General features: G+C 47.8%; 1 protein-coding gene across 1 annotated transcript in view; it reads left to right on the top strand.

Moving 5' to 3' along the window:
- cryba2a (crystallin, beta A2a) overlaps nt 1–14,370 on the top strand; it is a 41,014-nt gene extending 26,644 nt beyond the window's left edge. Inside the window, exons 2-5 of the mRNA XM_067986757.1 lie at nt 8,437–8,623; nt 10,338–10,479; nt 11,321–11,463; nt 14,130–14,370. Coding sequence (XP_067842858.1) covers nt 8,466–8,623; nt 10,338–10,479; nt 11,321–11,463; nt 14,130–14,277 — 591 coding nt within the window. The 5' untranslated portion in view covers nt 8,437–8,465 and the 3' untranslated portion in view covers nt 14,278–14,370. The remainder of the gene's footprint in view (nt 1–8,436; nt 8,624–10,337; nt 10,480–11,320; nt 11,464–14,129) is intronic.
- Nucleotides 14,371–15,808: the final 1,438 nt, after the last annotated feature.

The raw sequence follows: 15,808 nt of genomic DNA, 5'->3' as shown, positions 1-15,808 counted from the left end.
TCTCCTGCTCTTCTTCAAAACAGTGCCATGGGATCTTTTACGTCCACCTGAGAGGACAGACGGGGCCTCGGTTTAATGTCTCACTTGAAAGATGGCACCTCCGACAGTGCAGCACTCCCCCAGTACTGCACTGGAGTGTCAGCCTGGATTATGGGCCCAAGTCTCTGGGTCCTGAGCCCACGACCTTCTGACTCAGTGACGAGCGTGCTACCACTGAGCCACGGCTAACACATGTAAGGGGATAAACAAATCAGGATGAAATTGAGGAGCAAGAATTCCTGAGGTTGCTATGTATAGCAACATTGCAAATGTATTGATGAGGGTTTCCACAGTGAATTATTTCCAGTGGTGCTGGGAGGAAAGAGAAAACTTGTATTTATATTGCGTATTCCTCAGGACATCTCAAATGGGTTCACAGCCATTTGTCAAGACTGATGGGGGATTAAGAGGTGACGGACAAAAATGAAGGGAAAGGAAACCCCCTTTAAGGCTACAGCTGATTGGATCTGTCACTGGCTGTGCCAGCTCGACAATACATGTTAGCAGCAACAACAACAACGTGCATTTATATAGCGCCTTTAACGTAGTAAAATGTCCCAAGGTGCTTCACAGGAGCGATTATCAAACAAAATTTGACACCGAGTCACATAAGGAGATATTAGGACAGGTGACCAAAAGCTTGGTCAAAGAGATAGGTTTTAAGGAGCGTCTTAAAGAAGGAGAGCGAGATGGAGAGGCGGAGAGGTTTAGGGAGGGAATTCCACAACTTAGGGCCCAGGCAGCTGAAGACATGGCCGCCAAAGGTGGAACGATTAAAATCGGGGATGCACAAGAGACAGGAATTGGAGGAGCGCAGAGATCTCGGAGGGTTGTAGGGCTGGAGGAGGTTACAGAGATAGGGAGGGACAAGGCCATGGAGGGATTTAAAAACAAGGATGAGAATTTTAAAATTGAGATGTTCCCGGACCGGGAGCCAATGTCGGTCAGGGAGCACAGGGGTGATGGGTGAATGGGACTTAGTGCGAGTTAGGATACGGGCAGCAGAGTTTTGGATGAGCTCAAGTTTATGGAGGGTGGTAGATGGGAGGCCGGCCAGGAGAACATTGGAATAGTCCAGCCTAGAGGTGACAAAGGCATGGATGAGGGTTTCAGCAGCAGATGAGCTGAGGCAGGGGTGGAGACGGGCGATGTTACGGAGGTGGAAGTAGGCGATCTTGGTGATAGAACGGATATGTGGTTGGAAGCTCATCTCAGGGTCAAATAGGACACCAAGGTTGTGAACGGTCTTGTTCAGCCTCAGACAATGGCCAGGGAAAGGAATGGAATCGGTGGCTAGGGAACGGAGTTTGTGGTGGGGACCAAAGAAAATGGCTTTGATCTTCCCAATATTTAGTTGGAAGAAATTTTTGCTCATCCAGTACTGGATGTCGGACAAGCAATGTGACAAATGAGAGACAGTGGAGGAGTCGAGGGAGGAGGTGGTGAGGTAGAGCTGGGTGTCGTCAGCATACACGTAGAATCTGACATTGCGTTTTTGGATGATGTCATCGAGGGGCAGCATGTAGATGAGAAATAGGAGGGGGCCAAGGATAGATCCTTGGGGGGACTCCAGGGGTAACGGTGCAGGAGTGGGAAGAGAAGCCATTGCAGGTGATTCTCTGGCTACAGCTGAAGGTACATAGGAACAGGAGTAGGCCATGCAGCCCTCAAGCCTGTTCCGCTGTTTAATTAGGTTGTGGCTCATCTGTACCTCAACTCCATTTACCTGCCTTTGATCCATATCCATTGGTGCCCGGCCTAACAAAAATCTCAGTCTTGAAAATTTCAATTGACCCAGTTTTTTTGGGGGGGACAGAGTTTCAGATTTCCACTACCCTTTGTGTGAAAAAGTGCTTCACCCCTGACATCACCCCTGAAAGGTCCATCTCTAATTTTAAGATTGTCCACCCTTGTTCTGGATTCCCCCACCAGAGGAAATAGTTTCCCTGTATCTAGGTAAAGCTCTGTCACTGGCTGTGCCAGCCCTATAACACGTGTTAGCAGCAGACACACATCTGCATCTGGCGTTCAGTTGACCCAAACCCTGTGGGGACACTTCCCCCACTCTCACTGTCAGATCCGTGCGACGCCGCCTTCAAACGTGGCCTCTTGCATCTTGGTGGGTGCGGCCAAGCAAGATTTGCCGGTTGGTGATCGCCCTGGCATGCCTTCTTCCTGCAGTGCTGTGTAAAGCATGACGTGCTGTGATTGGGCTGCTTCTGAAGAACCATCCAGCATAATGAATGGTTAGTCAGGCCTTCACACGTTGGTCTTGCTGTCACAACCTAGAATTGAGCCTCTGCAAGCACTCACCCTCTGCCGAAGAGTGGTCCAGCTAGGTGTCAGCCTTGGCTCAGTGGAAGTACTTCTTAGAATCATAGAATCACAGAAAGGTTACAGCACGGAAGGAGGCCATTCAGCCCATCGAGTCCGCGCCGGCTCTATGCACGAGCAATCCAGCTCGTCCCACTCTCCCGCCCTATCCCCGTAGCCCTGCAGTTTTTTTTCTTTCTGCCTCTTAGTCAGAAGGTCATGGTTTCAAGCCTAACTCCATACACTTGAGCACATCATCCAAGGCTGATAGTCCCAGTGCAGTACTAAGGGAGTGCTGCACTGTCTTTCAGATGAGACGTTAAACCAAAGCCCCGTCTGCCCTCTCAGGTGGACGTAAAATATCCCATGGCACTATGAGGTAATCATAGAATCATAGAATCATAGAAGTTACAACATGGAAACAGGCCCTTCGGCCCAACATGTCCATGTCGCCCAGTTTATACCACTAAGCTAGTCCCAATTGCCTGCACTTGGCCCATATCCCTCTATACCCATCTTACCCATGTAACTGTCCAAATGCTTTTTAAAAGACAAAATTGTACCCGCCTCTACTACTGCCTCTGGCAGCTCGTTCCAGACACTCACCACCCTTTGAGTGAAAAAATGACCCCTCTGGACCCTTTTGTATCTCTCCCCTCTCACCTTAAATCTATGCCCCCTCGTTATAGACTCCCCTACCTTTGGGAAAAGATTTTGACTATCGACCTTATCTATGCCCCTCATTATTTTATAGACTTCTATAAGATCACCCCTTAATGTGAGGTGTGCTGATATTTTAATCCTTGCCTGAAGAGGGTCCTTGCATCCATGGACACACTTGCCTCTGAGTCAGAAGGTTGTGGGTTCAAGTCCCACTCCTGAGACTTGAGCACATAATCTGGGCTGACACTCTACTGCAGTACTGAGGGAGTGCTGCACTTTCGGAGGTGCAGTCTTTTGGATGAGACGTTAAACCCTGTCTGCCCCCTCAGGTGGACATAAAAAATCCCACGGCACTATTTTGAAGGAGATCAGGGGAGTTCTCCCCGTGTCCTGGCCAATATTTATCCCTCAACCAACATCACTAAAAAACAGATTATCTAGTCAATATGACATTTCCTATGGTGGGACATTGCTGAAACTGGCTGCCCTGTTTCCTGCATTATAACAGTGACTACACTTCAAAACAAAATACTCCATTGGCAGTAAAGCGCTTTGGGATGTCCTGAGATCTTGAAAGGTGCAATACAAATGTATGTCTTCCCTTCTTTTTAAATTTATTTTGACTTCTCTCTTAATCCTTTCAGCTTTGGTGGTGTCTTGTACAATAAGCCTTGACATAGGCTTCTTAATAACAAAAAAAGACCATTTCGGTAGGAAGAACGAGGAGAGGCAATATAAACTAGAGGGCACAACTCTAAAAGGGGTACAGGAATAGAGAGATCTGGGGGTATATGTGCACAAATCGTTGAAGGTGGCAGGGCAGGTTGAGAAAGCGGTTAAAAAAGCATACGGGATCCTGGGCTTTATAAATAGAGGCATTGAGTACAAAAGTATGGAAGTCATGATGAACCTTTATAAAACACTGATTTGGCCACGACTGGAGTATTGTGTCCAGTTCTGGGCACTGCACTTTAGGAAAGATGTGAAGGCCTTAGGGATGGTGCAGAAGAGATTTACTAGAATGATTCCAGGGAGGAGGGATATGGATAGACGGGAGAAGCTGGGGTTGTCTCCTTGGAACAGAGAAGGTTGAGAGGAGATTTGATAGAGGTATCCAAAATCATGAAGGGTCTAGACAGAGTAGATAGAGAGAAACTGTTCCCATTGGTGGAAGGGTCACGGACCAGAGGACATAGATTTAAGGTGATTGGCAAAAGAACCAAAGGTGACATGAGGAAAATCTTTTTTTACACAGCGAGTGGTTAGGATCTGGAATGCACTGCCCGAGGGGGTGGTGGAGGCAGATTCAATCATGGCCTTCAAAAGGGGACTGGATAAGTACTTGAAAGGAAAAAATTTGCAGGGCTACGGGGAAAGGGCAGGGGAGTGGGACTAGCTGGGTTGCTCTTGCATAGACCCGGCGCGGACTCGATTTGCCGAATGGCCTCCTTCCGTGCTGTAACCTTTCTATGATTCTATGATTATATGATTTGCCCTTTTGGTTTTAGGCCTAGTGCAGGCTTTTGATTTGGAACTTTGGACCCGAATTGGACAGAACTCCAAGTGTCTGGATGAAAGTAATCATCTGGGACAGTGCACTGTTGTGTAGAAGTAACGCCCGAGAAAGACAGACGAGAGGGAGAGTGAGAGATAGAGACGTTCCACATGTATAATCTCTCTAAATCACTGCTGTATGTTCAGCTCATTGTACTTGTAAAGTGGTGTGTGACTAATTGTATTGGCTGTCGGACTAGAGTGTTGTGTCAGTCTGTTTTTCTTGTAACCTGGCTGGAGGTCAAACGTGGAAGCAGCATTTTCTATTGTTGCAAAGTTCGGAGAGAATAAAAAGCTGATCCTTTTGACAATGGACACCGAGGCTCGGCACAAAAAGCTTTTGACTAACGCGGGCCTTTTCAACGGAGCGCGTTGCTGAGCTTGCAGGGATTATGCCCATTCTGCACTTACACTGGGGGCGAGGCAGGAGTATAAAAGAGGCTTTGGCTCCCTGACTGGCACCACAGCAACCTCGTTGGATCTACCCACCGCAGACTCAAGTGAGTACCTCGCACGGTCGACTGTCCCGTCAGGGCCTCGTCATGTACAAGGGAGTTACTTAAGCGTTTAGACTAAAGCTAGAAAAAGAAAATAAGTTACGGCCGTGGGTAGTGCTGTCGCCTCTGAGTCGGAAGGTCGTGTGTTCAAGTCCCACTCCAGAGACTTGAGCACCAAATCCAGGCTGACACTTCAGTGCAGTACTGAGGGAGTGCCGCACTGTCGGAGGTGCCGTCTTTCGGATGAGACGTTAAACCGAGGACCCCGTCTGCCCTCTCAAGTGGATGTAGACGATCCCATGGCACCAGTCAAAGAAGTGTAGGGGAATTATTCCTGGTGTCCTGGCCAATGTTTATCCCTCAACCAGCACCGCTAAAAAAAAGATATCTGGTCATTATCTCATTGCTGTTCGTGGGAGCTTGCTGTGAAAGTATTTCATTGGCTGTGAAGCGTTTGGGATGTCCTGACGTCATGAAAGGTGCTATATAAATGCAAGTCTTTCTTTCTGTTGGGGTTCCCCTAATGGTTTAGTGGTTAAGTGAGCCGGATGGTGTGAGACTCATCTATACAGATATGAAAGTACCAGGTCCGATCCCTGGTCTGTGCTCAAACAGACTCTCTTACTGAGGGGTGCAGTTATGATGCTTCAATTGTCTTCAGTGCCCCTGAGTTAGAGAGGGGTGGAAAATATCATTCTGCGTTCCTGCTTCTGACCCGCCCTGTTGGGTTGGATGCAGCGTGAGGATGGGATTGGGCTTGGCTCTGGTGCTCACCATGATCTGCACAGCTCCCAGTCTAGGCTCGCACGTGGACCTCTCTTGGCTGAGGAAAGCAAAGAGCTGCCTTGAGCCATGGAACTGGACCCTGACGAAGTGCTAACACCTATAGGAGATAGGGGAGGGGTAAAAAACCAAAGGGAAGGTCAATATTAGAAGACTGATCCTGGTGACAGCAGATTGTAGTATCTTTGATATTTACCGCGTCGTTCAGTTTTATCTCCAGACTGTACTGTGCATAAATTCTCAGCATTGTGTGCTGACTCTTCCAAACACCCATATCTCAACGTATCAGGAGCGTCTCGTAAGGTGTAGGGACTTTAAAGAACTAGAGTGAGGAAATGGGTGGGAGAGGGCGACAGAGGACGAGGAGGCGGTGATGGAAAAGGTGGAAGAGGGTGATAGAGAAAGGAGGAGAAGGTGTTAGAAAATTATGGGAGAGGGCAATAGAAAAAGAGAGGGATAGAGATAAAGAATGAGAGTGACAGAGAAAGGGGGAGAACGTGGTAGAAAAAAATAGAATAAAATTGAGAGAACTGGGGAAAGCGAATGGTAGAAATGGTTAGAGAGAGAGACAATAATAATAGAAAGGATGAGAAGCAGACAAAAATGAGGGAGTGATACAAAGGGTTAGAGAGAGAAACGGAGAAAGAGAGACAAGGGAGAGAGTGTGATAGACAGTTAGAGAGAAACAATGGAAGTGATAGAAGTGTGTGATTAGAGAGAGGGGAGAAGAAAGTGGTAGAAAGGGTTAGAGAGAAAGACAGAGCAAGTGAAAGGGTGGGAGAGAGTGCTATTAGACAGAAAAAGGATAGAGAGTGATAGAATGGGATAGAGAGGGGAGAGATTTATGACCAAACGCTGCTGCATACCCAGCATACCAATTATGCTGTATTTGAATCAGAAATAAAGCTGTAATAACTGCGAATATAACAGAGATGATTGATGGTAGAGAGTCTGATCCCAGTGAGCTGACTGTCTATCCCCTTGTGTCTGGGTGATTCAAGTGAGCTGACTGCCTATCCCCTTGTGTCAGGGTGATCCCAGTGAGCTGACTGTCTATCCCCTTGTGTCAGGGTGATCCCAGTGAGCTGACTGTCTATCCCCTTGTGTCTGGGTGAACCCAGTGAACTGACTGTCTATCCCCTTGTGTCTGGGTGAACCCAATGAGCTGACTGCCTATCCCCGTGTGTCAGGGTGATCCCAGTGAGCTGACTGTCTATCCCCTTGTGTCAGGGTGATCCCAGTGAACTGACTGTCTATCCCCTTGTGTCTGGGTGATCCCAGTGAGCTGACTGTCTATCCCCTTGTGTCAGGGTGATCCCAGTGAGCTGACTGTCTATCCCCTTGTGTCTGGATGGTGTTTACTTGCCTTATTTGCTGATCGCAATACCCCTTTTGATGAGACTCCACAGGCACTACCCAGAGTCAATTTCTCCCAATCTTCTCTCCTTTTCCTCCCTCTCCTAAGAGCTATCGCCTCCTGCTGGGGGAATGGTTGAACAAGTTCCAGCCTTGCTCGGTGGCTACTTGACTGTGGAGAATGTCACAGTCCAGCACAATCCCTCCTTGTCCCATATCTATACACACACACACACACACACACACACACACGCAGGCCTTGCAATTCCATGGAGGTTCTCCTGATCCCCAGTCTCCTTCCATAAGTTTGTCAGCAGACTCGGTAGGCAGCCCCCCCACCCCCATGCCCCCAGAGGAATGGTCTAAACGGTTGAAAATGGATGTTTACACTGGGGTTTCCGCCAGTCTCACGCCAAAGTTAGGGCAGAAGACCCGTGGTAGCCCTGCGGAAATTCAGGGTCATGGTTTCCGTCCAGATAGCGGTGAGGAGCTGGAACCCTGGCCAATGTTTTTTCCCCCCTTCATAACTTAGGGGGGTTGAGGCAAGCAGCTCCAGCTTCAAGTGATATCAACTAACTCAACTCAAGTTTGAATCAAACATCGAACCTTGTAGCCTGTATGGCTCAGTTCCACATCAGGAGAGGGAGGTGGAGAGGTGGAGGGGTTTAGGGAGGAAGTTCCAGAGCGTAGGGCTGATGGCATGGCCGCCAATAAAAGAAAGAAAGAAAGAAAGAACTTGCATTTATAGAGCGCCTTTCACGATGTCAGGATGTCCAAAAGCACTTTACAAAAGTTACTTTTGAAGTGTAGTCACTGTTGTAATGTAGGAAATGCGGCAGCCAATTTGTGCACAGCAAGCTCCCCCAAACAGCAATGAGATAATGACCAGGTAATCTGTTTTATTGATGTTGGTTGAGGGATAAATATTGGCCAGGACACCAGGGAGAACTCCGCTGCTCTTCTTTGAATAGTGCCATGGGATCTTTTAAGTGTACCTGAGAGGGCAGATGGGGCCTCAGTTTAACGTCTCATCGGAAGGACGGCTCCTCTGACAGTGCAGCACTTCCTCAGTACTGCACCGTAGTGTCAGCCTAGATTTTTGCTGAAGTCCCTGGAGTGGGGCTGGAACCCACGGCCTTCTGACTTGGCAGTGCATTTAATCCACTGAGCAACTGGGCCGCTTGTTCTTTTTTTTTTGGCGCTAATGATATTTTGCTTCTTCTTCTTGCAGTTACAGAAGGCGCAGTACAAAAATTCAAGATGACAACCCAACCTATGGATATCATGGGACAGTGGAAAGTCACTGTCTGGGAAGAGCAAAACTTCCAGGGAAAACGGTGTGAGTTTATGCTGGAATGTCCCAACATCATGGAGCGGGGATTCAACAAGATCCGCTCCATCAAGGTGGAATGTGGACCGTAAGTATCCAAACATTAACCCCCCCCCCCATCTCACAAACTAATGATCTCAACCATTGGTAAAGAGTAGAGGAGCTAGATTTTGATTGGTGGCTCGATCCTAGGGCTCATGCATGTCTTGGTTACCTCCAGGCTTGACTATTCCAATGGCCTCCCGGCCGGCCTCCCATCGTCCACCGTCCGTAAACTTGAACTCATCCAAAACTCTGCTGCTCCGATTTCTAACTCGCACCATCACCCCCTGTGCCTCGCTGACCTACATTGGCTCCCGGTCCGGCAACGCCTCGATTTTAAAATTCTCATCCTTGTTTTCAAATCCCTCCATGTCCTCCCCACCTCCCTATCTCTGTAACCTGTAACCTCCTCCAGCCCTACAACCCTCTGAGATCTCCGCTCTCCTTCAATTCTGGCTTCTTGCGCATCGCCAATTTTCATCGCCCCTCTATTGGCGGCCGTGCCTTCAGCTGCCTCGGCCCTAAGCTCTGGAATTCCCTCCCTAAACCCCCCCTACCTCTCCTCCTCTGAGACGTTCCTTAAAACCTACCTGTTTGACCGAGCTTTTGATCACCTGTCCTAATATCTCCTTACGTCTCTCGGTGTCAAATCTTGTTTGATAACGCTCCTGTGAAGCGCCTTGGCACATTTTACCAAGTTACAGGCGCTATACAGATGCAAGTTGTTGTGAACTGCGTGCTCATCGAGGTGAGGGATGTCAGTGCTGGCGAATGGAGCACTTTCCACTACAGCATTCCCAGGTCAGGTATGTGGCGTAGTTAGATACAGACTAACGCTCCCCAAACACGTGCTGTGGAAGAGTATTCCCCCATCCAACTCTCAATGAACCATACGGGTAGGGTAGTGTAGTGCTTAGGATACTGGACTGGCATCTCAGAGGTTGTGAGTTCATGAAACATATCTGGCTAATTTGTGAAATTGAGTTCAATAAATCTGATCACTTTTAGGTTGGCACCAGAAAAAATATTCATAAAAGCTTCAGGAAGGGAGCCCAGCCTATACATAACTCTAATCCGCAATATATAGCTGACTTTTAAGACACTCTGAAGTGGCCTTCCAAAAAAAAAGCCTTGCATTTATATAGTGCCTTTCACTGTTGCACTTCCTACAACAATGATCACACATTATAAAGTAGTTCATTGCCTGTAAAGCGCTTTGGGACATCCTGAGGTCGTGAAAGGCACTGTATAAATGGAAGTTCTTTCTTTCTTTACCAAGTGAACCAAAGGATGGCAAAGCCTGCATTTGACTTGCTACGTGCAAGGCAGAGAAGTCCAGGCACCAACACCATCTGGGGGCAGAGTTCGTGGGTGAGGAGAGGGGAAAGGTCGGACAGGTTTCCTGCGCCTGACCGACGTCTGATGAACTGCTGGAGAGTGCGGGTGGGCGGATGTCAGTTGAAGACAGCATCGGGCTCGGCCGCACTGCTCCACGTAGCCAAATAGCCCGCTGATACTCACTGTCTAAGCTCGCGAGTGAAGAACTTCCTCTGGGGTCGGTCTTGGTACGAGTGGCGCAGCCACGGAACTGGTACTCCAACATGAGTTGGCACCTCCAGGAGAGATGGGGAGAAAAAAGGGGGGACGGGGTGGGGAGGAGAGGTGAGCCGTACGTAATCAGAGGCTGTGGTATATCAAGGTCATATATCTGTTTAGCATGGAAAGCCACTGACTATCTTCTCTTCCTGTCTCACTTGCAGCTGGGCGGGTTATGAGTATCCAGAGTTCCAGGGACAGCAGTTCATTCTGGAGAAGGGTGATTACCCACGCTGGGATGCCTGGAGTGGAAACAGTGGCTACAGGACAGAGCACCTGCTCTCCTTCCGCCCCATCAAATGCGCTGTAAGTTCCTCGCAATCTTTAACTCTTTCTCTCCGCTTGTATGTCAGCTCTGTAACTCCAAGCCTGCTACTATCAAATTGAGGTAATGTTTCCTCTGTGTGCTACATAGAATGGAATTGGAAGCTCGATCATAAAGAAACAAGTTACTATTTCCTTACACTTAGTGTGCAGATCGCCCTCCACCCATCACCCCCCCCCCCCCATAGAAAGGATTACATACATGCTGGAGTGTGTTACACATAGAGACAGTACACAGGCTGAGGTGCATTACATAAGGGAAAACTCATGACTGGTGTATGTTACACACAGGATAATGCATGGACTGGGGTATGTTACACACAGTATAATGCATGGACTGGGATGTGTTATACACAGGATAATGCATGGACTGGGATATGTTATACACAGGATAATGCATGGACTGGGATATGTTATACACAGGATAATGTATGGACTGGGGTGTGTTATACACAGGATAATGCATGGACTGGGGTGTGTTATACACAGGTTAATGCATGGACTGAGGTGTGTTATACACAGCATAATGTATGGACTGGGGTGTGTTACACACAGGATAATGCATGGACTGGGGCGTGTTATGCACAGGATATGCAAGGATTGGGGTGGTTTATGCACAGGATTACACACAGACTGAAATGTGTTACATGTACAATAACGCATGGGCTGGAATGTGTTACATTTAGGATTAAATTGTAAAAATGAACAAGCTCCACATCAGAAAGTTATGAGGTTAGCACCTTGCAGCTGTGGACTCTCTGAAGACTTGAGTTGATGTATATTACAGATTTACATTGCAGCCGCTTTCTCTCTCTGTTCCCAGAACCACAGTGACAGTAAGATCACCCTGTACGAAAATGAGAACTTCCAAGGCCGCAAGTTTGAGCTGTGTGACGATTACCCTTCTCTGCAGGCCATGGGCTGGTGTAACAAGGAAGTTGCTTCCATCAAGGTCAACTCTGGAGCGTAAGTAACCATTGGTCTTGCTGGCGATGTCCTTCTGCGTAGGTGCACATGCGTTCCCCCGAAGGAAAGCACGCCAGGAGTTTGATGTAAAGTATTGCACATTGGGCAAAATAATGTGTGACATCAGTATAAAATGAATGGAATAGAATTAGACTCAAAAAGGGAGTAACTCTGGGCTCGTCACTGTCAATGTCTGGACAATGTGGCGAGGCAACCAGAAAATGATAAAATACTGGGACATATAACTAGGAAAGTGGTGTACAAACCTACTGAGGTCATGCGGAGGTTACACCAGAAAGACATATGTGGGCCTAGAGTTTCCATTTTTAACATCGAAAATATGAAAAAGAAAGACTGTAGAGCACCTTTCATGACCTCAGAACATCCCACAACCAATGAAGTACTTTTTGAAGTGTAGTCACTGTTGTAATGTAGGAAACACGGCAGCCAATTTGCGCACAGCAAGGTCCCACAAACAGCATCATGATAATGACTGGATAATCTGTTTTTAGTGATATTGGTTGAGGGATAAATATTGGCTCAGGACACTGGGAAGAACTCCCCTGCTCTACTTCAAATAGTGCCATGGGAACTTTTACACCCACCTGAGAGGACAGATAGGGCCTCCAAAAGACAGCACCTCTGACTGTGCAGCACTCCCTCAGTACCGCACTGGGAATAACAGCCTAGATTTTGTACTGAAGTCTCTTGGAGTGGGACTTGACCCCTGACCTACTATCTCAGAGGCCAGAGTGCGACCCACTGAGCCATGGCTGACACCTAGTTTAGACCCAAGTGGCAATGGGTTCTTGACAGACTCAAGTAGAAGTATGCGGTTGGCACCCAGCTTTCTAAATGGGTACACTAGGGTAGTGGTCATTGTACTATACTTGCAACCAGTGGTCACATGTTCTAATCTCCCACCATGGCAAACCATGAAACTGAATTCAATAAATCTGGTCGTTCTTGGGCTGGCACACCAGAGGAAAAAAAATAACAACCAAGAAAGCTGCCATATTGTGCAGAAGCCCTACTGGATCAACTCTGGCCTACACGTGCTTCCAGTCCAGCAGGAGTTAGCGGCTTCAGGCGAGGAAAACTGGAGAAAAAGGGCCAGAACGACTTATTTGGGGTGAAAATTCTGCTTCTGCACTCCAGCACACGCCTGGGAGGTCGCATTGCGAAATTGCACACCACAAGTTCGTGAATATTAATGGACGGAAAGTCTGGGACTGTGGTTCCGCTACCTCAAGATAGGCGCTCTAGTCATGTACTGGCAGCACTGCAGTGGAATTTTTTACTGCGTGTTCTATTAGCTGAATTCCATGGAGCTGATGGTATTCCAGAGGTTAAAATTCCACTGGGAGTACTTCCCAGATCTTCCCGTTAATGGTCTGGTGACAATAACTTTGCGCAACTGGCTTTAGACTTTGATCCGGGGTGAGCTGGGCGTTTTTGGAACGCCGTACAATTTTCCAGTGGGTGATTTTCATCTTATTTTTTTAATTCGAAAGTTTGGGTTTGTAACGTCTACAGTTTGTAGAAGGAATGGGAGATTGAGGGGAGGTAAGGAGTTCCACAGTCCTGAAGTGCTGGGACATGAGGAGATCACAAGATTACAAGTTACGGTCAGATGAAGAAGCCCCTTCAGCCTCACCCTTCCACAATGCCAAACCGACCATTCCCCAATGACAGTGTTTACCTCTTTCTTACATGAGTCCAGTGTCGTAGCCACAACCTCCCTTCTTGGCAATTCATTCAAGCCTTTCATCACTCTCTGTATAAAGAAGTACCCCCTTGACATTTGCCCTAAATTTGCCCTTCACGAACCTTAGTTTTAATTTGTTCTTGGGATGTGAGCAATGCTGGCAAGACCACATTTATTGCCCATCCTTGGTTACTCTTATACAACTGAGCAGCTTGCTAGGCCATTTCAGAGACCATCATGGGAAATGTAGGCCTGACCAGGGCATTCGTGGATCTGTTGGGCTTTTATGATAGTCCAGGATATATAATTTATTGAATTTAATTTCACAAGTTGTGCGCTGGGATTTTGAACTCACAATCACTCAGTTGCTAGTCTAGTACCACAGACACTACTGATCACCCTGAGCCACCAAACTCTTGTCCTGCTGCCCCTATCATATCCAAAAGTACCGTTGGCCCAATGAGTTTTGATTTCAACAGAGTTAGGATGCAAGGAGGAGGAAGATTAAGGGGATGAGAATAATTAATTGGCGGCTCCCTGTCCCCCCAATGACTCCAATTTTAAATTCTCATCCTTATGTTCCAATCCCTCCATGGCCTCACCCCTGCCTATTTCTGTTACCTCTTCCAGCCCTACAAGCCTCCAAGAACTCTGCATTCCTCCAACTCTGGCCTCTTGCACATCCCTCATTTCCTTCGCTCCACCATTGGCGGCAGTGCCTTCAGTTGAATAGGCCCTGTGCTCTGGAATTCCCTCCCTAAACCTCTCCGCCTCTCTACCTCTCTCTCCTCCTTTAAGACGCTCCTTAAGACCTACCTCTTTGACCAAGCTTCCCTAATATCTCTTTATGTGGTTCGGTGTCAAATTTTGTCTGAGAATGCTCTTGTGAAGCACCTTGGGGTGTTTTACTATGTTGAAGGCGCTATATAAATGCAAGTTGTTGTTGCTGTTGTTACAGGTGGGTTGCCTACCAGTACCCAGGATACAGGGGCTACCAGTACATCCTTGAGAGAGACAGGCACAACGGTGAGTTCAAGAACTACAATGAGTACAGCACCCAGGCCCATACCAACCAGATGCAGTCCATCCGCCGAATCCAACACTAGGCCAGGAGGAGCTCACCTATTACCGGGGGGGAACAAAATAAGCTGCGTGCCTGTACTAAGATGTAACTGTACTGATCAATAAAACAAAAGCATCCCACAAAAAGCCAGAGAGTCTTGTCACTGCATTTATGGTCCATTAAATATTTTGAGGAGAACCTTGTTTTTTGAGTGCGTTAATTGAGGGCTGAGCACCATCCCAGGAGAGCACTAACTTGTTGACTGCGCTTCCTGCAAGATCGGATGTGTGACGGCCAAAGCTGGACTCGAGACTCAGTGGAACCACGTTGAATAATGCTGCTGGGCCGCCTTCTTAAAGCTGTCAACCATGCACTCAGCGAGCTCAAACCTGCAAATATAGCCTTGAAGTGCGTGCAGTACAGGTGGGAGGAGGTCACGTTTAAACTGCACAGCACTCTGGTTGGATTATAGTCCGATTGCTCATACAATCATAGAATGATACAGCATGGAAGGAGGCCTTTCAGCCCATCATGCCTGTGCCGGCCTTTGAAAGAGTTATCCAATTAGTCCCACTCCCCTGCTCTTTCCCCTTGGCCTTAAAATGTTTTCCTTCAAGTATTTATCCAATTCCCTTTTGAAAGTTACTATTGAATCTGCTTCCACCGCCCTTTCAGGCAGTGCATTCCAGATCATAACAACTCGCTGCGTAAGCAAATTTCTCCTAATCTCCCCTCTGGTTCTTTTGCCGATGACCCTAAATCTGTGTCCTCTGGTTACTGACCCCTCCTGTCACCGGAAACAGCTTCTCCTTACTATAATACCGAGTCCAGTTCCAGTCAACCGAGACACAAGGGGGTCATTCAGGCCCTGGAGCTAAGCAGAGCCACAAATCTGACCCTTAGCATCAGAGACCTGATTTACAAGGGAGGTTTGGAGAAGCTGCTCTCTGGTGTGCACTTTATTCAGATTGTCTGAGGTGAAATCTGAAGTATCCAGGAGACCATGCTTGTATTTCCAACTATTCGATTTCTTTTGGCATTTATGAAATTCCAGCTTCTGGTAAAATAACAATGTCATCAGGAGCGGGAATTGGGGTGGGAGTCGGACACTGCCAGGGTTCGCTGAGGTTGGGGGGAGAAGGGGGCACGAGGAGAGGCATGGCCGGGGCTGGGGAGGCCCTAGGGCTCTTGGCGGGGCCCAGGGCAGGGAAACACTCCTGCTCCTCCTGGCCCACAAGTATTTCATATAGTATGGTACTGCACAGAAGGAGGCCATTCGGCCCATCGTGCCTGTGCTGAACTATCCAATTAGTCCCACTCCCCCCTGCTCTTTCCTCCAGAGCCCTGTAAATTTTTTCCCTTCAAGTATTTATCCAATTCCCTTTTGAAAGCTACTATTGAATCTTCGTCCACCGGCCTTTCAGGCAGTGCAGTCCACATCATTACAACTCGCTGTGTAAAAAAATGTTTCCTCATGTCGCCTCTGGCTCTTTCGCCGATCACCTTGAATCTGTGTCCTCTGGTTACCGACCCTTCTGCCACTGGAAACAGTTTCTCCTTATTTACTCTGTCAA

The sequence above is a fragment of the Heptranchias perlo genome, chromosome 7, assembly GCF_035084215.1.
Source record: "Heptranchias perlo isolate sHepPer1 chromosome 7, sHepPer1.hap1, whole genome shotgun sequence".
NCBI lineage: Eukaryota > Metazoa > Chordata > Chondrichthyes > Hexanchiformes > Hexanchidae > Heptranchias > Heptranchias perlo.
Note: the sequence above shows the minus strand (reverse complement) of the source record. Positions and strands in the feature narration are given on the sequence as shown.